At 40.6% G+C, this 25831-nt stretch overlaps 1 protein-coding gene across 1 annotated transcript in view; it reads right to left on the bottom strand.

Moving 5' to 3' along the window:
• rcl1 (RNA terminal phosphate cyclase-like 1) overlaps nt 1–23543 on the bottom strand; it is a 28281-nt gene extending 4738 nt beyond the window's left edge. Inside the window, exons 1-8 of the mRNA XM_060846284.1 lie at nt 23380–23543; nt 21483–21554; nt 16107–16282; nt 13841–13915; nt 11282–11406; nt 7719–7844; nt 6378–6534; nt 2721–2824 (exon numbers count right to left, since the gene is read on the bottom strand). Coding sequence (XP_060702267.1) covers nt 2721–2824; nt 6378–6534; nt 7719–7844; nt 11282–11406; nt 13841–13915; nt 16107–16282; nt 21483–21554; nt 23380–23518 — 974 coding nt within the window. The 5' untranslated portion in view covers nt 23519–23543. The remainder of the gene's footprint in view (nt 1–2720; nt 2825–6377; nt 6535–7718; nt 7845–11281; nt 11407–13840; nt 13916–16106; nt 16283–21482; nt 21555–23379) is intronic.
• Nucleotides 23544–25831: the final 2288 nt, after the last annotated feature.

The raw sequence follows: 25831 nt of genomic DNA, 5'->3' as shown, positions 1-25831 counted from the left end.
ATTTTACAAGATGTTCAGAAAAGCAAGTTACACAACACACCAGGGGTGTTTAACATCAATGTTTGGATCCAGAATGCTGCTACCATCAGGTCATTGTCCCAGGAAATACAGCTTCCATGGTCTCATTATTCAGTTTATAGTCCCCAAATCTTCCTTGTTCTGAGCTACCAACCAACAGTTAATTTCCCTTCAGTTGGAGGCTTAAATGAACACATCCAGGGAACAAGTGAAATAGACTGAACTGTCACTCATGTTCAAGCATGCTTAAAACATATACTTCTACTGCAAAATCCGAATTTATAGTCATGAGATGATGCAGTTCTCAAACAACCATTTAATCTCCTGAATGTACAGAAAAGAGGAACAATACCCTAGTAGCCCCTTCGAATCAATATTAAATGCAATATGAGACTTAATGCAGCTGCATAGAAAGGGAATATGCCGAGGGAAAAATAAAGAAAGCATTTGATCCTTCTCGGAACTATGAACTTTAAAAAAAGACATTGACAGAATCTGAGTTGCACAGTACAATGCTGCATCAGAATTGGGGGGAGACAACTGAAAAATGGTGCCAATAAATATTTCAAGGAGTAAATACAAAAGTAGACATCAAACTCTTTCCAGACAGAGACAAACTACTGAAATAGCAACAGGGTGTTTAGGAACCAGCTGAGAGGTTAGAGTCACCCAAATACAGTAAAATGTCACACTGGTGTTTGCAAAGTGTGCCCATGCTCATTTCCAGTACAAAGAAGTAGAAAACTGCAGAGATTTTCCTTTCACTGTAAGAGGCAGTCTGTCTTCAGATTGATGGGTGGGGTAACACAGGCCAGTTATGTGAATTCAAAGCTAATTCATGAGGTTCACCAACCAGTAATGCAAGACATGGGAGAAACACAACCCCAAGGCATGCTGCTTTATAGGTGTCCTCACCTGGGGGATACGTTTCCTTCCCAGTAACTCCAAAACATTTTACCAGAGACTTCTTCTCTTTGAAGAGATGAATTCCTGTTTCTTTTCTCATTGCTAAAATCATGCAGAAGGGAATTTTCCAAGACATATCTAGCTCAAAACTTCACAAGTTTGCCATTCAGCATAAGGAATAAATTTCATAAGTAAAATAAAAATATTTTACATTGCATAACTAATTTCTGCACTAAAACACAGACTTGTACGTTTGGGACTCTGAATTTTACTATGAAAGGAGGCAAAAAAAGTCAAGAGTCCTTGCATTACTCAATGCTTAGCTTTCTGATCCAAAAGAAAGTTAACAGAAAATGGTTACTACCTCCAAAATGACAAATGGGGTACAGAATGCAACTAATTTTGAAAGCAGATTTTTAAAAATATGTATAAGGCACATTAAAAGCATAAATAAATACCCTTTAAAACTTTTAACAAACCATTGAATTTTAAATATTTATTAATTTAAAAATATATCATACATCTTTATTCTTCTCATCTAGGGTAACTTCCACATTGAACGACTCCTTGCCTAAATGCTAAACCAATATTTATACACAATGATTGAATTCATACTCACGGTCAATGATTAACGTTGAGGTACAAAATGGGTTTCTATACAGTGGACTTTTGCTTTTATTTAAAAAAAGGTTAGCCAGTTCATTTTGCTGAACATTTAATCATTTATTCCCTGCTGCAATATTAACAAAACGTTGACATCATGTCAAATTCAAAAATGGCATGTTCTCACAATCATACTAGGCTAAGGGGAATCACAATACTCCTGCAGAATAGGTAGCCATTCAGCCCATTACATTCGTCCTGATTCTTTTGAAGAACTGTAAAATTTATTACTGAGGCCCTGCCCATTCCAGAGTCCCATAAAATTATTAACTTTTCAAATATTTACCAAAGTCTTTTTGAAAGTTGACATTCAGTCTGCTATCAACACCTAATTTGGCAGTGCAAAATAGATCACCTGTATTTGCTGCAAAAGTAAAATCGTAACAAACTCATTTCCTTTATCATGTTATAAATATCAGGAACAACCTGATTTGACAAGGTGTTTACTGGGTTCATAATACTAAAGTAGCATATTTTGTTACTTAAGAAGTTTACCATTATTTCTGCACCTGTAGGAAGCAACTTTTTATATGACGGGGGAAGGGAAGAACAGAGGAGGTAAACAGATGTGAATCAATATCAAAAGCAAAACAAGTTAATTAATTAGCTGGGAAAGGAGAAAAATTAATAAAACAAACAACAAAATTATCAGAAATCAAAGCAAGTACATCCCACTGGGCACTAACACCAAATCGTGTGACAATAGTAATCTGCAAGATGGATGGCAATCAACCCGAGCCATTCCTGTGACTTTTACCCAATTCAGTTTTATTTCACTTAATTCATGCCACAGAATTTGGGGGGTGGGGGGGGGGGGGGGGGGGTGTTGGAAAATTGCTTCCTAAACTTCACAAAGAAGTGAGAAATGAGGAAAACTTCAAGTTCAACAGTCTTGTGATGGCACTGCCACTCTTCAGTTATCACAGTACTGTACCTCTTCAAGAAACAGCACCGGTACCGTGATAACTGAAAAAGGACAGTTCAGAGTTCCTGAGCTTCAGATCTCCGGTTATGGCAACATTTTAAAAACTGAATGAGACATTTAAAATCAAAACATCAGTGATAAGTAGAGAAATCTGGTCTTTTGGCATCAATTCATTTGCACGCCATATACATCAGAGGCTTTCGCTTACGTGTATGGCGACAGTGAACCAATCTGAAGTTTTGAAACGTCCTGCTGTCCAAGGGCCATGTACAGTAAGGCCAAGCTCTGGTTTACAGAATCTACACAGCCACCCTGCAAAACAAAATCAAATACAAAGTTACAACTTCCCAACTTTACCTCAAGGCAAAAAATTGAAATCAAACTGACACAAAAAGGGTTAGTTACTAGTCTCCAGAGGGTGTACATCATGTTAAAAATAAAGGCATTTCTACTAGGGCACAGATAAGAATAGTTTTTTTCCTTCTGGTTCCGTATGTTTCAGTGGGTGGTAGGACCCAGGCTGAAACTTCAGTGTTGTACTAAGGGAATGCTGCACTGCCAGATATAATGTAGTTGCATTGAGATGTGAAATTGAGGTCTTCGCAGTTGAATGCAAGAGAATAACATGGCACTATTCAAGAAAGTGCAATGGACATGCACTCATCCCTGCATACTACCAATATCTATTTCTCAATTAGCTTATGGATTAGAACAATTCTGGTATGGTACCCAGTTGGAGGTTAAATTCTGTTAAAGATTTTGAAGGATCATTTTCAATTAGTCTGTGTTTAAAACTTACCATTGAGGCAAAAGATTCAAAGTCACATGCAGTTGGTGAAAAATTCAGTGAGCAGGGTCGATCAAAGCCCTATATCAAGCTGCTATCATCTGCAAGATTTGGCTCTCGTGATTTCAGCACATGATTGGAGGGGAGTGTTTTGAAGTGCTTCCAAGCATATTAATCAACAAGTGGTGCAATGATATATGCAAACTTCATAAATATTTAAAACTATTTATAAACTAAATGCACACATCTCCACTATTCTCAACTAAAATATGCCCTAACAAGTCAAACTAGACTGATTCAACATTATCTTACAACAGAAATCTGGTATAGAAGCTGGTCAAATATTATACCAGGAGAATAAGCAGAATTGGAGCAGACAGAAATTAGAGCCGAACAGAATATTTAGTACAGATCAATGTTTAGTACAGTTCAACTAGGTATTACCTATAGGAAGGAAAAATAGCTAAAACATAAACTTGCATGTATGGCTTTGAAGCATTTGAAAGCATTACAATACATGTCATACACAGTAGGAATATTTGAAAGAGTATCTCAATTCGTTAAAAAACCTCAAATGCAACTTAGCTATAAATTTGTCAAAACTAAATGTACCAGGCATTTAAATACAAAAGATAGTCCTAAAAATATAATAAAAGGCATTTGATCCTGTCTTCAGCAAATAATCCAGGTAAACGCAAACTGTATCATTTGGTACAGTACAATCTCCCAATTCTGCAGATTTGGCTGTGCGAATTGAAATCAATATAAACAGCTTATAAATTCTTGCATTAATACTTATCCACCTATGTACCCAGTGTCTTAATTTTCCTTTGAATCTTTCCAAATAGGAGGGAACTAATCTTTAGGTGTAGCAACATGTAAAAATCAAAGCTAAAAATGTCAAATGTGCAGTTAGCAGGAGTAATAAAGTGGCTGGATTACTGAACTAGTGACCAGAGGTCTGAGCTATTAATCGTGTGTTCAAAGTCCATGATGGAAATTGCACCAATTTGAATTCTGTTTAAAAATGAATCAAGAGGAGCAGATAAGGTAAACCCTCCATGACAATAATCTGCATTACCTAGAGAAGCAGGCAGTCAGCATCAGCAGGGGAGCAAACAACAAAAGGATCCAGAGACAGGCAGTCAGAGACACAGCTAGATTTATTGAAGTTGACTGAAATGGGTTCTTACTGACCAAGAAGGCAGCAGAGTAAGACACTCCAGTTGGAGTTTGGGATTGTTCTCTGTGATAAAATCTGCTCCATCACTCCTCACACTGCCTCAACCCACTACTAACATGGCACCTTCTCATGCAATCACAGATGGTGCAACACTTGCCCTTTTATGTCCTCACTCCTTCCACTCCAAGGTCACAAATGCACCTTCCAGGCAAAGCATTTTACTGGCACGTCTTGCAAATTAGTCTACTATATTCAATGCTCACTATGTATTCCCTGTCGCACTGGTGAGACCAAACACAGACAGGGTGACCACCTTGTGGAACACCTCCACTTTGTCCATAAGAGTGACCACAACCTTCCAGGGGCTTGCCATTTCAATAAACCATCATGGTCCCATGCCAATATGTCCATCTCAGGCCTGCGCAGCATTCAAGCAATGCTCAACACAAACTGTAGGAACAGCATCTCATTTTCTGCTTAGGGATTTTACAGCCTTTAGGGCTCAACATGGAGTTCAATAATCCTCAGCACAGCAATCCCATTTTCTCCTTTCTGCAACTGTCATTTACAACTATTTTACATCTCAAGTGTTGCATTACCATTATTAGCACTCTTTGTACCCCTTCAGCTGCAAAGAATCTTTGGATTCGGGGCTGTTTCTCTCTCCACAGATGCTGCCAGACCTGAGTTTCCCCAGCACTTTTTTTTTATTCCAGATTTTCAACATATGCAATATTTTGCTTAGATGTTGTTGTTAGGCAAGAAAATTAAGAGCTGTCATGAGTAGATGAGAATGTTGAATTTGAAACAAATAGATTAGCCGTGATCTTATTGAATGACAGAGGGCCAAATGGTCTACTTCTGCTATTATTTCATATGTTCTTAAGCTATTGAGTTTCTTTCTCAAGGTATCTAAGGATGGGCAGTAAGTGACCATCTTGCTTGGAATGGTTATGCCAAGCACAAATTGAAAATTAAAGCAACATAAAGTCTGTAAATTAAAGCAAATAAAATTCAATAATTTATGCTAGCAAAGATCAACTCAGCTTCAACCAGTGAGTAATGTATTCCTTCTGAAATGCAATTTTATTTGCAGAATAATTGAAGTACATTTGATCTGAAAGAGATTTGCTGCCTATTGGGAAATACTATTTTCTTCATGAAGGAAATTATAAAGTTGATATGGACCTGTTATGAGCATATAGTTTATAAGTTGTTTGGGATAAGGAAGGAACTAAGAGGGTCATGTGATCTGATTGAGTTCTCCACAAGGTGAGTGAATGAACTGGTCATCATGGGCCCAAGGAGAGAGAGCTTAAAATTTCACAGAGCAAGATGCAAAAGGTTCACATCTGAAAATAGCCGGGTTCACAAAGGACAAATTGACAGTGGGTCTTACTTTAGGAGTCTGTTAGATTTCAGAAAATTTTCAAAGTACTTTTCAACAGTCACACAGTGTTAGGAATTGACAAAATTGGGATACTTGAACCCACTGGCAACAGCGAGTGAAGTGAACTGATTCTTACAAAGACTGTGACCCTCTGGAGACTGTGTTTTATCTATATATAAGATGTGGGGGATTTTCAGTAGTGCTAAAGATTTTTTAATCAGTAGTTTATAGAAACTCCTCTCCATAGTTTACAAGTATTCATTCTCTACTAGTTGATATCGGCAATTTTGTTTTCAATGTATTTGTTACACTAACGTAAAATCTGATGTAAGCCAATAACCAGGAATTCAGCTATCTACTTAAGTGATCTTTCTCTACAAGGACTGTAACAGCCCATTTTTCTGCCTCCAATTTCTTCCACCCTCAACCACTGCTCCACTCCCTATTGCAACAGCTCTGAACTTCCTACCATTAAAGACCACAAAATAGTTTATCAGATACTCACTCTGTAGATTTCTTCTAAAAGAAGCTTTGCACAGCTCTTGCCAAGGTCTTCTGGAAGGACTGGTGACCCTTGACCTTGAGGGTTTGAAACGAGTTCAGCACTGAGAAAGGTTCCATTTGTTGTTTCTGCCACTAAAGAGAGGCCAAATCCTGGTGACCTAAAACATAAATGCGGTTGTTAAAAGAAACTCTTACTACAGTCAGAGTTTATCAATCCTACCTCTGTACCTCCATGGTATTTAGAATGTATAATCCTGGTCGCATAAAACAATCTGCAGCTATATGTAGCACAGAGTGGTGACATGATAACAGACTGATTCTACTTTCAGTTACTTCAACTTTCTGGGCTTTTCTCCACCCAAATCCCAACATTTCTTCACAGACCAAACAACATATGCATCTCTTTAACAACATACTGAGAGAACAATATGTGAAGTTGACAAGAAATTTCCTTTAACAGTTCCAAGCTTGAATCCCAACATAAACATTTGAGTTATACTCCACTACAGAGAACCATGAGTTCAACATCAGGCAAGTTGGCTGAAGGCTTTTTTCTCCCCCCAGCTATCACCATTAAATGCACAGAGACAACAGCCTTGCATTTCAACAATACACTGCCATCAAAGACTGGGAAAGAGAAGGGCACAGATTAAAGTGATGCACAAATGAAGCAAGGGTGATGTGAGAAAAATCTTTTTCACACAGCTACTAATTAAGGAATTGGTTAGCTCAGTTGGCTGGATGGCTGGTTTGTGATGCAGAGTGGAGCCAATAACAAGGGTTCAATTCCAATACTGGCTGAAGTTATCATGAAGGTCAAAACTTCTCAACTTTCCCTAAGCATTGTGGTAAATCACCACCTTTCAGATGCAAGCAGGTATGGTCCTCTGGGACTATAGCAACTTTATCTTACTTAGTTCAGGTGATGAAATACATCAACTGTAAATGTGGTAGAGACAGGTTCAATAAAAACAATTAAGTGGGCATTGGATGATGATTTGGACAGAAACGATATGCTGGGATATGGGAAAAAAGATTGCCATTAAATAATCAAACCATTCAGGGATGATTGTCTCCTTCTGTAACAATAACAGAAATTGTAGTGAAAAGCTGGTAACCCACTGTATTCAATTTAAAATGCTGGGCTGCAACTTGAAGCTGCATTGTGCAAAATAAAACATGCGCGTGGACAATTATTTGCTTGAAGTTTCAACTGCAACTCTGCTGAGTGTTCACCAGAACATTTCATTTGGCTTTGTACCATATATATTTCAAGATTATTGAAATATTTGAACTCTAACATAAAAATAAGTGAACCTCGAGTTGCCCAGGTCAGACTCACTTTCCTGAATGTGCTCCTTTCACATGATCAGTGAAGATGTAGATATCTGGTAGGAACTTGTTCAAGATACTTCTGGCCGAATCAACAATCCTGTTGGCCATCTGTGGAGACACCCTGACGGAGTATCTGCAGTTTCCAGTAAAGGAAAGTCACACAGGTACAAACACATAGACTGGAAACAGCAACTCATGGAACAGATTAGTTTGAAATGAAACTTTCATTCATTTTGCACAGTAAACTTAATCAATTTCTCCACTGTAATGGATAGTTCAATCACAGTGTAAGCTTGCAAATAAATATTTGGATTAGAAATGTGTCCAAAGAGAGACATCAGAAACCTAGCCTGTTAAGTTTGAAAGGACATTGGAATATCAGGCTGGAAAGAAAATGATAATAGAGCCATCTGACTAAAATGTAGGGAAAGCTTAAGTAAAATGTGACAAAGCAGCTGGAGCTAGTGTTGAAACAAAGGCCATAGGACATAGGACATAGGAGCAGAAATTAGGCAACTCAGCCCATTGAATGGCAGAGCAGATTCTATCATGGTTGATAAGTTTCTCAACCCCATTCTCCTGCTTTCTCCCCATGGTGGCACAGTGGTTAGCACTGCTGCCTCACAGTTCCAGAGACCCAGGTTCAATTCCCACCTCAGGCAACTGACTGTGAGGAGTTTGCAGATTCTCCCCGTATCTGCGTGGGATTCCTCCGGGTGCTCTGGTTTCCTCCCACAGTCCCAAAAAAATGTGCAGGTTAGGTGAATTGGCCGTGTTAAATTGCCCATAGTGTTAGGTAAAGGGGTAAATGTAGGGGAATGGGTCTGGGTGGGTTGCTCTTCAGAGGGTTGGTGTGGACTTGTTGGGCTGAAGGGCCTGTTTCCACGCTGTAAGTAATCTAATCTAATCTAAGTGAAATCGTGTAGCTGTATCATACAATGCCAGATGTATTCATGCTATTGTCTCTCTCTTGTCCTTTCTGCTTGCTTCGAGTCCTGCAGACAACTCACCCCCAACATCACTGCTGTACAATGCAGTGCCACAAGGCTGTTTTTTAGAAAATACACCCCAACTCTGGAAATAGTACACAACCTTAAGATCCTTTACTTTTCTCTGATTACACAACCATGCATTTCTAATCTTAATGGGCTTTTGAACAGAGGAAGCAGGAAGGGAGACGATAAACCCTGTTATGACATTTTAATTTCTATCAATCTTGGCAATGAATTTAATTTAACTACAAGCAGAGGATGCCACAAACCTCATACAGGAGACCACTGAGAAAAAACAACTGAATTACTTGGAACAAATTATTTCAGCATTTGTCATTCAGTATTTGATAGCAGTCAGCTTTTGTTCAATGGCAGACAAGCAGACAAAACACATCCAGAAACCCTAGCCACTCTCCCCTACATCAAAGACATCTCAGAAATGACTGCCAGACTACTCAGACCTCTTGGCATCATGGTAGCCCACAAACCCACCAACACACTAAAACAGCAGCTAATGAACTTGAAAGACCCCATACAGACAACAAGCAAAACGAACACCATTTAAAAATACCTTGCAAGGACTGTAACAAACACCACCTTGGACAAACAGGCAGAAACTAGCCACCAGGATATATGAACATCAACTAGCCACAAAAAGACATGACCCAATATCACTTGTAGCATTACATACAGATGAGGAAGGAAACCACTTCGACTGGGACAACACATCCATCCTAGGACAAGCCAAACAGAGACACGTACGAGAATTCCTAAAAGCATGGCATCAACAAACACATCGACTTGGACCCCATTTACCACCCTCTGAGAAAAAGAACAGGAAATGACGTAACCGCAGGAAATGGCATCACTACAGGAAATGACACCACCAACCTAATGAAACCAAAACACATAGAACTTGGGTCATAACACCAGTGCTTCACCAGTGACTTACTAATGACGCTACCTAGTATGGTGATGAAATATCTGAAAACGAACCCTCCAACTCAGCGAGCAAACTTACATCCAAAACCTCAACCTGTGCTACAAATCTTCTGAAAGCTTGCTAACACATCTTGTTTCTAAAGTCAAAGGTTGTAAATTTGAGCCCATAGATCAGTATATTGTAGTTTGTTAGTCAACAATATGACAGTACTGGGCCATTAATGCACTGTAGGAGCTGTTGCCTTTCAGATGATCAGCAGCAAACATTTCTGCAGTACCTGGCCAACATATATCGCCTTAACTAACATCACTAAAAAGTAGATTATTGGGTTATTTATTATAAATCATAAACAGCAAGGGTCACAGGTCCACAGCACAGAAAAAGGCCCTTCAACCCTGCGCCAAACACCTAACTATTGTAATCCCAACATCTGGCACTTGGCCCATAGCCTAGACATTGCAAGTATATATCTATATGTTTCTTAAATATTATGAGCATTTCTCTACCAGCCTTCGAGATAGTGAGCTCCAGATTCCCGATACCCTCTGGGTGAGAAAATCCTTCCTCCACCCCTGTAAACCTCCTGCCCCTTTTCTTAAACCTGTGCCACCTGGTCATTGATCCCTTCCACCTGGGAGACATACCAGATGAAGGGAAAAACCATCTAGTGAATACAAAGAAAATTCACCCAAAGCAAGCTAGTTACAGCTTCCTCAGCCTAAGTCTAAGCAAATGCTCTCAGCAGGGAGATCATGATGACTCTTCACAGAGGTTTTGGGATTTTGCTGAGGTTAAGGTTAACATGCGTCTTTTTATAACGTCTATAATGAAACTTGCAAACTTTTATTTTTGAGATATACTTTATGTTTTCTTCTTGTTTAATAAAGGTTTCATTCTGTTAGAAGCATACTAGTAACCTCTTCAATATTTGGCCTGTACAGTTCAAAATGTTTGGATCTAACAAAGCACACTCTGGAATCTGACTTACCCAACCTTTACATCAGCTAAGATCAAAACACAAAAGAATTACAAGTTCTTTATCATCTTTTACAATACAAAATTGTTGCTCTATTTATCCAACTGATCTGTACACTTGCAAATGCATAAACCGCCATAATTAGCACGAACCCTGAATGAAGTACACAGATATGAACAGATGAATTTGCAGGCTACTGAATCCCTTGGGCCTGTTCTGTCAGTCAATGACATTATAGCTGATCAGATTATGCCACATTCCTGCCATCTTCAATAACATTCACCCCATGCATACCAAGGATCTATTACCTAGGCCTTAAAGATATATAGGCTTTCCTTCATTTGCCCTTTGAGGGAGAAACCCACTGTGGTTTCCCTTCCTCTGACAGTTTTGTGCTATCAAAGAACTGTCAGAATGGAAGTGCAACTCCACATTTGAGGGGAATCTCCTCTCAGAAATCTGGAGCTCCTTCTTTCATAAAAAAAAGGGCAAGTGGCAATCTGCACAAGATTTCTACTTCAGAGAACCCAACCCCACATATTTCTAAAAAGCACCAAAGGGGAAAGAGGAATGCCAAAGAGGAAAAAAAAATCAAGTTTTAACAAACAGAATGAGCGACACATACAGAATTAGATTACATACAGACTGGTGAAGGATACGCCATACCTCTGATCCGCTTAATTTTGCCAGGGTCAGTTAACTGGATAGGCTTTAAAAACCTCCGCACTGGGCACGAGAACATAACCTCACCGCCTCCTCGAGGGGCCATGCCTCTCCGGACTACCTTTCAAAGCAGTCACAAAACGTGCAATCACAAATAACCATGGTAACACCATGTTTATACAGTCAACTTTCCATGATCTAGGTCCCTTGACAGGTTAGGTAAGGTTGTTGTCACATTCAAAAGGAGACCAACATTTAATTTGCAGTTAATTAACCATCTCATTTTATCATACAACTGATTTTGGAAGTGGAGAGAGGTTGTTGAGAAACACTCGACTAATTTAGGGCCACTTCTAGCTTAAGAAAAGGATTCTCTTGGAAGGTGGATAGAAAAATTATAACAAATATAACCTTTACTTAGATCTTAACAGACCTCATTGCAAAAGCGCATTGTCTTCCATAAAATAAGTTTTGCCAATTAATTTTTAAAGCAATCACATTTTTAGATTTTTCAATCATAATGCTTAATGTACCAAAAATAGCACATCTTAATTTTTATATTTAAGCATACCACTGGATTTATTCAGCACCAGATGCAGCAGCTACTATTATCGATAAAAGCCTCTGGTTACCAATGTAATATCAAACCACAATAATTCACTGCTCTCAGAAAAAAACAGAATTATGCTGATTCATCAAAAAGTGTAAAAAAATGTCTAGAACACTCCATCCATCGTGAAATACCTTGCTTTTTAGCAACTGGCAAGATAGTTGTGTATTTGCATTCAAAATGTTGCAAAATTGTTAGCTGTTATGAGCACTAACCTTTATAAGACAATGCAGCAATAACCCATGTGATCTAGTTACCGTGTCTTTTGAAAATCCGGTGCAAGCTTTAACACAGACACAAATGGAGAAGCAGCTGGCAACGCTATGTGAGGGCACACAGATTCTTGCCGACCAAAAGCAAGCACTGCTGTGCACTGCAGAACAAAAGGACTGCTGCCGAGTTAATCACAAAATGGAATGACGATGAGAATGGAATCCCTGTTCAAAAGAACACCAGTGAGTCCTTGCTACTGGAAGTCTACTCAAATATGCTTAGGACAATGAGTGAAGGGGACTTTATTTAAAAGGATACTGGAAGATTGACCCAGCAGGTTAGGGAGCAGACTTTTTAAAATTCATTCATGAGATGTGGTGTGTCACTAGCTAGGCCAGTATTCACTGTCCATCCTTAATTGCCCAGAGGTTTGAGCAGCGCAAGACGTCCAGGATTTACTTTGTCTGTACCATAGTGTTTTAATTACCTAGCTTTAATTAATGCTGCTTTCAGTTTGTTTGCACTGTAAAAGCCTTAAAATTTTGTATCTTGCCATGCAATTCTTTTGCATCAGTCACTGGGAAATTTGAAAAAGTTATTCATCTCTGCAGGAATCTTAACACAGCAAGAGCTTGCATCAGGTTAGAGACTACCAGGTGGAGAGTTAAGTTTGCTCACTCCACCTCAGCACCACACGAGAAATTATCCTTGTGAACACTGCTGGAATAATTGGATTAGATGAATTTTTCACTCCAAATTCAATCTCGTGTCTCTCAGAAACAACCTTGCATTAGTACAAAACTTTAACCTCGCACGATTGTAAAGCAAAAATGCAAAGCACTTCATAGGTAGAGAATCAAATAAAGATTGACACCAAAATAACTTAAACGTTCGATCCAAAACAAAAAAAATCAGGGATGGTCTTAAAATTGAGAATGGTAGAAAGACTGAGATTTCGGGGTTAGATAGCTGAAAGTACAGCGATTGGGCTAGGAAATGCACAAAAGGCCACAATTGGAAGAAGAGTTCTCAGATACTTATGGACTGGATGTAGTTACAGAAATAGGAGGCAGGACCACAGAAAGAGCCGAATAAGAAAATGCTAAAACCCTAGGAAGCCAGTAAGGTCAATTAGTGCCGGGTCTGACGGATGAGTGGGATATGATGAGAGTTAGATAAGAGTGGCAGAGTCGTGAACAAGCTCAAATTGATAGGATGTCAAATTATGAAAGAGACATGCTTAGAATTATCAAATATATTTTACTTCCAGCCAGAGAATTTGAAGGTTTAAATTCCACCAGTTTATTCCAGATCTAAATTGAAGTTGCAAAGAAAAGAGAATGTCTTGTTCAACTTCTGTTATAGCCTTTAAGAACAACATTTGAGAACATGCTTAACCATTTTGTAGCAAGTAAGATGCAACATCAGAAAATTTAGAAAAAAAAGCTTCTTTTAAAAAATTGCACAGAAAGTACATTCTACTTGATTTTCTGCACAGCCTTTACAGCTTTACATGAAAACTTCATTTAAAAAAAACACTTTGTATTTCTCCAGGTGAATGTGTCTCAAATAACATTCAAGACAACAGAATTTTTTTTTTCAAAATTAACACCTCAGTTATATTTCATTTGGGCCTAATTTGCTACTACAGTCTGTAAAAGGAATGGCATTAAATTCTGCCACAATATATAAAGGGAAAATATGTCTTAAAAGCTAGCAACGATTTTCTTACCTTTAGCTCAAGTCCTTCACCATCTATACCAAACCGTTTCATTAAGGGGAGGGCTGTCATCTTAAGAGTATCAACCTTATACAAGGGATGAAAGGATGGAAGATGATATTAAAGTCAGAATGACCAGATTATATGTTTTCTACACAATAAACTCAATCCATTAGAAATATATTCAAATGTTTCTCCCCTTCTTCTCAAGTAAAAATGAAAAAGGAAAATAGTGTTTTGTTTGGTCAGTGAATGCACAATGCCACCATAAGGTATCTTTGTTAAATTTTTTGACTGATAAAATAACATTTTAAGCTTGGGCAAAACCAAAATGGACTTGTCTGAGGGGGGCTGGGAGTGGGAACTGAAATGGTTAGTGACTGGGAAGTCAAACTGGCCCTCTCTGGCCTGGTGAAGATGTTCAGCAAAACGTTCACTTCGATTAAATTTAGTCTCACCAATGTAGAGAAGATCACACTGGGAGCACCAGATGCGGTAAACTAGGCTGGAGGAGATGCAGGTGAACCTCTGTTTCACCTGGAAGGACTGGTTGGGGTCCTGGGTGGAGGTAAAGGAGGTGGGTGTACTGACAGATGTGCATCATTTTCAGATGCCAGGGGCAGGATGGGTCGGTGGGGAGTGTGGCACAAACCAAGGAGAGACAAAGGGAACTGTCTTTGCAGAAGGCAGAGAGGAATGGCGAGGGCAAGATGTTCTGGGAGTAGAGTTTAATCAGAATTGGCGGAAGTGTTTGAGAGTGATATATTGGATGCGGAGGTTGATAAGTTGGAAAGTAAGGAGAAAGAGGACCCTATCTTACGTTTTTTTTTGGGGGGGGGGGGGCCAAGGAGGTTTAGATTAGTGAAGCAGAGAATGAGAGAATGGAGGAGGTGCAGCGGAGGGCTGTCTGGATGACAGTGGGGGAGAAAAATTATTTGAAATTGAAGGACTTCTGGGATACTTGGGAGTAGAACAATTCCTTATCAGAGCAGATGCAAAGACACGGAGGAATTGGGAAAACAGGATGGACTTTTTGCAGGATACAGGGTGGGAGGGGGTATTGTCCAGGTAGCAATGAGTGTATGGGATCCATTTTTCCATCTGGAGATGGAAACGGAGAGGTCAAGAAAGTGGAAGGAGAAGTCCAAGATAGATCAAGTGAATTTGAGGACAGAATGGAAGTTGCTAGCGAAGTCGAAGAACTGCTCCAGTTCAGCCTGGGTACAGTGTGCAGCACTGATGCAATCATCGATGTACTGGCGGAAGAGTTAGGAACAGTACTGTGTATGTGCTGAAGAGGGACAGAAAGGCAGGTGTAGCTAATGCCCATGGCCACCTCCTGGATTGGAGGTAAAATATTGTGATTATTGATCAAGATCAAATTATTGAGTAACATTTCACTAAGGACCTCAAATCTGTTAATAACCCATCTTGGTTTCAACATCAGCTCCAAAGTTGGCTGGCTGTGGGTGGCAGACAAAAAATACGACACTGGAAAAGCACAGCAGGTCAAGGAGCATTGAGGAACAAGAGATTCGATATTTTGAGCATAAGCCCTTCATCAGGAATCCTTATGAAGGGCTTATGCCCAAAACAGCGACTCTCCTGCTCCTCAGATGCTATCTGATCCGCTGTGTTTTTCCAGCATCACACATTTCAACTCTGATTCTCCAACATCTGCAGTCCTACTTTCTCCCTGACCATAGGTGATATTATATCTATCCTGATTAACTGATCTGCAACAGGCCCAGGCTGCATCAAAAAGTACCAAGGCTTTAAATTACAACCAAATTTTACAAAATGTAGTGGTTAGCTCAGTGAACAAATAATTGAAAGACCTGACCAACTAAGAATTCTACTAAGAGTGTTGTGTAAGATTCTAAATGCAGTTGTAAAAAAACCTGGAAATAAAACTTTAATAGAATTAAAAGTGACCTTAAGATTGAGAGATTGTCTTACAAATCCAACTGGACTGATGGGAGGAAGCATTACTCAGTCTGACTAAATGTAAATCGAATCCCATCGAAATGGATTGGTGCTCAACTGCCCTCTGAAGTGGCCTGACAATCATTTAGCTGTATCCAACCATTACACGAGACAACTAGTCACAGCACTCCAGGGCAACAAATGCCAGTATCGCCAGTGAAAATGAGAGAAAGAAATACATTATATTAGCCATGCTTAAAAAAGCTTTGGCATCCAGATTATGTTATTAATGGATCAAATAATCAACACTGGCATCTCAAATATCTCTATTGCAAGTTGAACTGCAACTTACAGAAGGATCTGTTTGATCATTAGTGATGCCTCTCAGGGTGGCTTTTAATGGTCTCTTCATAAAAGGAGCTAGATAGAGCAAGGCTTCCAGGTAGTAGCCAATGGAGCGTTGTGGATGACAGTCATGTTCAATCCTTCCTCCTTGCAGAAGCCCTGGTTGGAAATTTAGTGTAGTACCTGAAGAAACAAAATGATAATCAAAATGTATATTTCAAACATGAAAAAACACTTTAAATGATCATTCTATGGGAACATCTATACATGGCTTCATCAGAGCAGACAGATTTATGTTTTCCACTTATTGAGTTCACAAATTCATTACTGTCAATTGAAAGCAACAAGCAAATGTCAGGCACAGGCTCATGAAGTATGTGTGTAGAGGAAAGAACAAGAAATCAAGGCACTGTTATTGGCCAACTTGTCTTTAACTTGCAACCAAATTAGACTGGCAACTATGCTTTTTATCAGCTGCTGTACAGTTGAGCCATTAGCCGAGATCCATGGTGACTCGAGGTAGGTGTTCATTTGAATAAGGTCAGAAGTCACATGATGCCAGGTTATAGTCCAACAGTTTATTTGAAATCTCCAAAAGCTTGTAACTTTGTCCACACCAGTCCAACACCAGCACCTCCACTTCATTTATGCAGACTGTATGTGGCCGCTCTGGAACATCCAATTAATGGCAAACTTAAAAGCTGCAGCCTTTGTGTAGGTGTTAAAGAAAATCATGGTTAAATCTGATAACTCTACTGACAATGTTAATTGAAGAAAGAATTTTAGCCAACAGCTAAAATTCCATTTTCCTCCTCAAACTTTATCATCCACTTAGGGTACTAATGAGGCAGATGTAGCATCAATTTAATGACATATCGAGCTCTGTACTGAAGGGCCATCCTATGAAACCTGCTCTAGCTATGGTATAACTTGAATCCATATTCAGATGAGAACACAATTGAAGCAAATGCAGAATTAGGATGATCAGAATGAGAAGGGAACTTGAGTCAGAGTTTGAGATTGAGATATGAGTGAAAGCTACTGAAGTGGATAGACTCAATTTGTGGCAATTCAACAGAAAAAGGAATTGAACAGTAAGGTGAGAATGTAAGTTTCAACAATGAAAGACATAACATTTTGACCAAAGTGCCTTTACTGCTTCTTTTAGAATTATAATATGTAACTGTGTTGTGCTCATACCTCTAGTTTTGAGGGGAAGAATTTACTATCCAACCCTTCAGTAATTTGGACCTGATCAGGTGAACTCAAGAACTTTGTGGGATGCTAGAGAAGTGATTGCTGGGTCCCTTTCTGAGATATTGTATCATTAATAGCCACATGAGGTGCCGGAAGACTGGAAGCTGGCTAACGTGGTGCCACTATTTAAGAAAGGTGGTAAGGAAAAGCCAGGGAACTATAGACTGGTGAGTCTGACATTGTTGATGGGCAAGTTGTTGGAGGGATTCCTGCGGGGCAGGATTTACGTGTGTTTGGAAAGGCAAGGACTGATTAGAGATAGTCAACATGGCTTTGTGTGTGGGAAATCATGTCTCTCAAACTCAATCGAGTTTTTTGAAGAAATAATGAAGAGGATTATGAGGGCAGAGTGGTAGGCACAATCTATGTGGACTTCAGTAAGGTGTTCGACAGGTTTTCTCACTGTAAACTGGTTAGCAAGGTTAGATCACAGGATAGAGGGAAAACTAGCTGTTTGGATCAAAGGTAGAAGACAGAGGATGGTGGTGGAGGGTTGCTTTTCAAACTGGAGGCCTCTGACCAGCAGTGTGCCACATGGATCAGTGCTGGGCCCACTGATTTTTATCATTTATATAAAGGATTTGGATGTGAACATAGGGGTATGGTCAGTAGGTTTGCAGATGACACCAAAATTGGAGGTGTAGTGGACAGCCAAGAAGGTTACCTCAGAGTACACCAGGACCTTAATTAGATGGGCCAATGAGCTGAGGAGTGGCAGATGAAGCTTAATTTAGATAAATGCGAGGCGCTGCATTTTGGAAAAGCAAATGGTAGCAGGACTTATACACTTAATAGTAAGGTCCTAGGGAGTGTTGCTGAACAGAGACACCTTGGAGTGCAGATTCATAGTTCCTTGAAAATGGAGTCACAGGTAGGTAGGATAGAGAAGGCAGCTCTGATAGAGTGTCATCTAGACTCGAAATACTAGCTTGCTCTATCTCCATGGATGCTATGTGACCTGCTGTGATCTTCAGCATTTTTGTTTTCAGTAGTGAAAGTGGTGTTTGGTATGCTTGCCTTTAATGGTCAGTGCATTGAATATAGGAGTTGGGAGGTCATGTTGCAGCTGTACAGGACATATTTAGGCCACTTATGGAATACTGCGTGTCATTCCCATCTCCCTGTTATAGGAAGAATGCTGTAAAATTTGAAAGGGTTCAGAAAAGATTTACAAGTCTGTTGCCAGTGCTGGAGGGTTTGAGCTATCAGGAGAGGCTGAATAGGATGGGGCTGTTTCCGCTGGAGCATTGGAGGGGTCTTAAAGGTTTATAAAAATCATTAGGAGCATAGATCGGTTGAATAGTCAAAGTCTTTTCTCTGGGGTGGGGGGGGCGTCCTAAACTAGAGGGCATAGGTTTCGGGTGAGAGGGGAAAGGTACAAAAGGGACCTAAGGGGCAACATTTTCATGCGGGGGTGGTGCATGTTTGGAATGAGCTGCCGGAGGAAGTAGAGGTAGCTGGCACAATTACAACATCTAAAAAGCATCTGGATGGGCGTATGAACAGGAAGGGTTTGGAGGGCCAAATGCTGGCAAATGGGACTAGATTTATTTAGGATGTCCGGTTGGCATGGACTAGTTGGATCGAACTGTGTGTTTCCGTGCTGTGTATCTTTATGACTAATTTTAACATGGAAGCCTGGCAGAATATGTAGGACATTGTTTATAATCTTTGTCCCTGAGCTTTACTAAGTCAATTATGTAAACAGCCAAAAACTTTAAAGTAACTATGGTAGAATTTTGATTTAGTTGTTTGGTGCTAAGCTTGTAATTATGCCTTGTATTATACCTCCTAAGAATATTACTGCAGATTTTATAACATTTGCCATGCATTTTGCATAGAACATTTCCAATCAAGCCCAGGCAATACACACAGAGAATAATGATTAACCATACTCCTTGGATGAAAATGGATGTGGCGGCAGAGATGCAAGCAGTCAAAAAGAGATATTAATCTGTTAAAAATATATTTTCGGCCTCATTTTAAAATTGCAGGACCAGATTTTGTTATAGTGGGGCATCTAGCAGCGTCTGCTCTTAGTTAATTTGCCCATTCAGTTCAAACCTTTCTCCCAAAAAATGCTGAAAGCTTCACTAATGTTAATGAGGGAAACAGGGCACCTGGCCATTAGTGAGTGGGTTAAAGAAAACTGCATTATCTTAAACATTCAAAAAAAGGAGAACCAAAGAGGAGGGGCAAGTGTGTAAATTTCATGTCCAATCAGGAACAGAAAGAGGGGATAAAGAGCAGAAAAAAAGGACATATTTAAATTTGGCCATTCTTAAAACCTTCTGAAGGACTGAGACTCATCCCTAAGAGTTCATTTTTGCCACCAAAGAGGTTGATGAGCAGTAATCTCTATCACATCATGAGGTGAATTATGGTACTGATCGTTAATCTAAAATATCTGCACCGGGTTTCATCCATACCCACTGCACTGAAATAGTTTGAATATTCAACACACCTCAACAGTGGTGTGGTTGGCAAAAGGTTTCTTGCTGAGCTAAATACACACGTTAAAAATAGCAGTGATAGCAGGTTGTCAAGATTTTCAGAAAATTTAAGAGTCAAACTCTTTTTGCAGCAGAGGTGGCAGCCCTTTGGTCCATCAGACCTCCACCAATGAAGTACCATCTATTCCAATCCTTTTTCTCAAGCATTTAGCTCAGTTTTATATGCTATGGTATTTTAAGTGCACATCTCAATACACATGCATGGAGGATTCCTGCTCTACTACTCTTACAGGCAACAAGTTCCTGATACTCATCAGCCTCTGGGTGAAATGTTTTCCTCAAATCCTCTTTAAACTTCCCACTCATCTTAGAACTGTGTCCCCTGGTTACTGATCTCTCTCAACCAAGGGGAAATATTCCTGTATATGTCTGTCCCTCATACCTTTGCACACCATACGATCATTCGATTCTTCCTCAGCCTCTCCTGCCCTAAGGAAAACAACCCCAGCATATCTCCTCTCTGTGCAAAACTGAATTGCTCTTATACCAGCAACATTTTGGTGAATCACATCCTTCCTATAGTGTAGTAAGGAGAAATGGACACAGTACTCCAGCTGTGGCCTAACCAACATTATACACAGCTCCATCATAACCACTTTGCTCTTATGTTCAATGTCTTGATTAATAAAAGGCACCAGTTGAGAGTGTGGTGCTAGAAAAGCACAGCAAGTCAGGCAGCATCCAAGGAATGGGAAAATCAACGTTTTGGGTCGGAGCCCTTCAACAGGAATGCTGACAGAGGGCTCCAGCCCGAAACGTCGATTTTCCTGCACTTTGGATGCTGCCTGACCTGCTGTGCTTTTCCAGCAACACTCTCTGGACTCTGATCTCTAGCATCTGCAGACCTCACTGTCTCCTAATAAAAGGCACTAATCCTTTTTGCCATTTTCACCACCTCATCCACTGACGTGGTGTCTTCAAGTATTATGTACATATACATCAAGGTCTCTCTCATCCTTGGCATTTCTTAGGGTTCCACTACACAATGTTAACTCCCCTCTACACAATGCATCACCTCTTCATCTTCAGGAATAAAGTTCCATGTGCCATTGTTCAGTCTATCTCACCAACCTGTCAATATCATCCAGTGGTCTAAGGATTACCTTCTTGCTATTTATCAAATCAATTTCCACATGATCTGTGAACTTACTGACCATACCTTCTAATTCATTAATGTATACAAACAGTAAAGGACCCAGTATCAAACTCTGTGGTATACCATTGTACAAATGTTTCCAGTCACAAAAACATACTTCAAACATCACCATCTGCTTCCTGCCACCAAGCCCATTTTGGATTCAATGTGTCAAATTGTCCTGGATCCTCTGGGCTCTGTTTCTTAACCAGGCAGCCACACAAGACCTTGTCAAAAGCCCTAATGAAGTTCACCTATATTAGAATAACTGCACCACCTTCATCTGCACACAGTCACCATCTTAACTGGTCTTCCATGAATTCATAAATATATTTGAAAAGGTTAGATAACAAATGTGTTTTTTCTCTGAAGGTACGTGACCCCAATCTGTGTAAAATCTCCCATATTAATGAGTCCCAAATCATTCAAGAGATAAGCAATGACACTCATTAGCTTTAGTTACATACAAAGAACTCACCAGTTTCATTTATTTCAATCCGGGAACCATTTGTTATTTTGTCCATCAATCTAATGAAGCTTGCTTCATAATCTGGAAGTATGAGGAAAGAAAATCACACATAAACACAGTCAAATAGAAGTTGGAAATTTAACTTACAGTCTAGAAATTTTCATTTAAATCCTTCTTCGCCAAATTTGTCATAAAACACTTCCAGTGCTCTTTGCACAATGCACATAGAGAGCAGTGATAACACAAAGCCATGATTGCATGGCTTGCTCCCAATATACACAGTACAAAGAGACGCAAACATAAACTCTTGCACAAGTTTTATTTACTGGTTTCTGTAAAATTTTGGCCAATGAGGAGTGCACACAAATCAGCAAACTTCTTTGGTCAGTCAATTCAGGTCACATGTTTTTGTTAAATAAGGGGCAAATAAATGCCACTATTTTGCCTGGTATATGGCAAAAATGGAAAACAATTTCTTGAAAGTTCGCTAATACTTATCCAACACGAGATGGTAAGCTTCAGACTGATGTTTTCATTCCGACCATAAGATAGGCCATTTAGCCCATCGGGTCTACTTCATCATTCTATCAGGGTTGGTATGTTTTTCAACCCCATCCTCTTCTCTTCGCCATGTAACACTTGATCCCCTGACTAAACAAAAACCAAGCTATCTCTGTCTTAAATACACACAATGGCTTGTCCTCCACAACCTCCTGCGGCAATGAGTTCCACAGATTCACTGCCCTCTGGCTGAAGTATTCCATCACAATTCTAAATGGATATACCTTCATTTTGAGGCTGCATCCTCAAATCAGAGTGTCACTTATTAGAGGAAACATATTCTCCATGTTCACTCTACCCAGGCCTCAGTATTAAGTTTCAAAGAGATTCCCCAGACCCCCTTCATCCTTCTAAACTCAAGAGTACAGACTCCAAGCCTTCAACCACTCGTCATTTGACAAGTCCTTTATTTTCAGGTCCATTCTTATGAATGTCCTCTGGATCTCTTCCAAGGATGGCACACCCTTCCTTAGATATGGAGCTCAAAGCTGCTCACAATATTCCAAGCCCGGTCTGACCAAAGCCTTACATAGCCCCAATAGTACATTGTGAAAACAAAAACAACTGTGGATGCTGTAACAAAAACAGAAATTGCTAGACAAGCTCAGGTCTGGCAGCATCCAGAGAGAGAAATCAGAGTTAATGTTTCAGGCTGAGTGTTCCATTCCCAGTTCTGAGGAAAAGAACCTGGGGTGAAGAGGGAAAGAGAAGGGAGGGACGGAGGGAAAGAGAAGGGAGGGACGGAGGGTGGGGGGGGGGGGGGGGGGGGGGGGGAGAAATGACCCAAGGAGGATGGGATGGGGGCCATAGGAGGAGAATCTGGGGGCAGTGGAGGGATGAGAATGGGATGAGAACCCTGGGAGTGGGGGTGGGGGGGGGTGAACCTGTATGTTGCACGGGGGGGGGGGGGGGAGGAGAATGGGGGCAAGAACCGGGGGGGGGAGATGGAAGCGAGAACCCAGGGGGGTGAGGGGAGATGGGGGTGAGAACTGGGGGGGGGGGGGGAAAGAGGGGGATAGATGGGGGAGGGGGATAGATGGGGGGGGGGAAGAACCCAGCAGGGTGGGGAGAGATGGGAACAAGAACCTGGGGTGTGTGGGGGGGGGGGGGAACACAGAAGAGGGGAGGTGAGGATGAGAACCCAGGGGGGTGGATGACAAGAGCCCAGAGAGTCGGGGGGGGGGGGGGGGGGAATAGGGGACAAGAGTCCAGGGGGTGAAGTAGGGTAGGGGACAAGACCCGGGGGGGGGGGATGGACAAGAACCCGGCGCGGGGGTGGGGGTGTGGTGGCGGGTGAGGGACGGGATTTCCTTGTCCCCAAACAGCGGGCCCCGCTCTGGCTCACCCTGCAGCCCCGGGTTCAGCTCCAGGCTCCTTATCCCGGTGATACACACGGTGCGGCCGCTCAGTACCGCCAGCGACAGCCTCATCCGCAGGTAGCCGGCTCCCTCCCAGCGCACGGTCTGCCCGCTGCCACCCGCCATCTTCCTGACCGTCTCCCTCCACACACAGACGGACACGCGCGCCGCGACAAGACCCCGCCCCGTGCCTGGGTCAAAGGTCAGGCACGCCCCCCTGGTACAAACCCCACCTCCCGGGGGCTGTCAGGGGTCAGTCCCGCCCCTTAGTACAAACCCCGCCCCTCTATGGGACAGGTCATGGGTCAGACGCGCCCCCTCAGTACAGACCCCACCCCAGGAATGAGGTCATAGGTGAGTTTTGCCTCTCCTAGGAGAGGGTCAGGGGTCAGCTCCCCTGCTGCCAATGTGGTAAGATTAGATTAGATTACTTACAGTGTGGAAACAGGCCCTTCGGCCCAACAAGTCCACACTGACCCGCCGAAGCGCAACCCACCCATACCCCTTAACTTACACTACGGGCAATTTAGCATGGCCAATTCACCTGGCCCACACATCTTTGGACTGTGGGAGGAAACCGGAGCACCCGGAGGAAACCCAGGCAGACATAGGGAGAATGTGCAAACTCCATACAGACAGTCGCCCAAGGGTGGAATTGAACCCTGGTGCTATGAGGCAGCAGTGCTAACCACTGAGCCACCCCATAGGACCGAAAATATTCCTTGAGAGTCATGGCCCACATCTTTTACCTTCACATATAAGTTAACTTCATTATTTCTCATCAACCAATCTATATTTTTAGTTATCCATTTGCTGTTTAAGGGTTTACTAAAGATTATTGGATTATCCTTGATTTTACTTGTCAATTTTTTTTTTGCGTGATAAATCTTTGATTTCCCAATCACCTTTATTAATTTCACTGACACTTTCTGTGCTTCTCAGCTTTTGACAAATTATCACATAAGTTTGTTCATAATCTTCAGTGAAGTGATGGAAGAGATCGTCAACGGTGCTATCAAACAGCCTTTGTAAAGGAAGTAACCTGCAAACATGCATGTGACTTGGGAATACTCATTCAACGGAAAGACAGAGAAGCACTTTCTTTTTGAGGCTTTCTCCTTTATCTTATTTGAGAAAAAGAATTTGTATAAAGACAAGATCTATTCAATATAAATGTAAATATAAAAATATAACCTTGCAAATAGAGAGGTGACTGATCACCAGGACACAATTCACTGGTCTCTAGAGAGACTGAAAATACAGAGAGGCTTGGAATCAACAAAGTTCAATGCGAGTTTTATCAATATCATGTACTCCAAATTTATGATATTTTTATTGACATACCTTCCCATTGGCTGTCGGAAACAAAACTCAACTTTGTACTACTGTTACCTGTTAAAATAATATTGCACTTTTTCTCCAATAAAGGAAACAATATAAGACACCTTCATCTGCTGTATCTTTAGTTCTGTGCAAATGAAGAAGTCATTTATACCTCACATAGTCTGCACAGGAGCTGATTCATTATGTAGCAAGGACTTTCTGAAATATGTAGTTGACTCCTCAGCCCTTCCTTCAACATTCCCTCTCAAATACATATCCAATTTGCCTTTAAAAGTTCCCACTGAGTCTTCTTCCAGCAACCTTTCAGACATTCTCTTTAACTTTTTGGACAAAAAGAATCCTCATCACCATACTCTTTGGATTTATTTTTATTGTGACCTCCAACTACTAACTCAACTGCCAGTGGAATGTGAGTTTAAAAATTGCAAAACAAAGTCCTTCCTGAAGAAACCATGCATAGGTTTCTTTGGGTCGTAGTCTAATTCCAGTTCTTCAGATATTCTGCATAAAATCTACTATTCTGGCTCCTAATGAATATTTGCAGAGCAGTTACGTCAAGTTCCAACCTTTTCAATATACAAGGTCAAAAATTTAAAGTGCTGACTTTACAATTGCAAGGTGATTGCTTGGGTACTGAAGGCAAATCAGGCACATCAAGTTCTGACCAAATTGTTAACCAAAGTTAATTTAAACTAAGAACAGTTGAACAACTACTGCTACACTGTTTTTAATGGAAATATTCTGCAAACTAACTGAAGATAAGAAAATAATGCAAAAGTACAGCCCAATTTAAGCAAGAATGGCAGAGAGATTGGATGTTTTCAAGGAAAATACTTTTGTTTATAGATAACCAGTCAGGTACTTATATATTAAATGCATACAGTATAATTAAAATCAGATAACCACACACTGAGTTAAGGTAATGTTTAGACACCTGAGATGTATGATTACACGACAGGCTTCTGATAAACCAAACTCATAGGATGAGAATCTGTCCGTTCTGGAATTCTATGTGAAATTAGTCTGGGTAATCTCAATCCATTCCATGGGACACTGGCTCAGATGACAGAACCAGAGAATGACAGAGCAACAGCA

The sequence above is a fragment of the Hemiscyllium ocellatum genome, chromosome 2 (genome assembly GCF_020745735.1).
Source record: "Hemiscyllium ocellatum isolate sHemOce1 chromosome 2, sHemOce1.pat.X.cur, whole genome shotgun sequence".
Classification (NCBI taxonomy): Eukaryota; Metazoa; Chordata; class Chondrichthyes; order Orectolobiformes; family Hemiscylliidae; genus Hemiscyllium; species Hemiscyllium ocellatum.
Note: the sequence above shows the minus strand (reverse complement) of the source record. Positions and strands in the feature narration are given on the sequence as shown.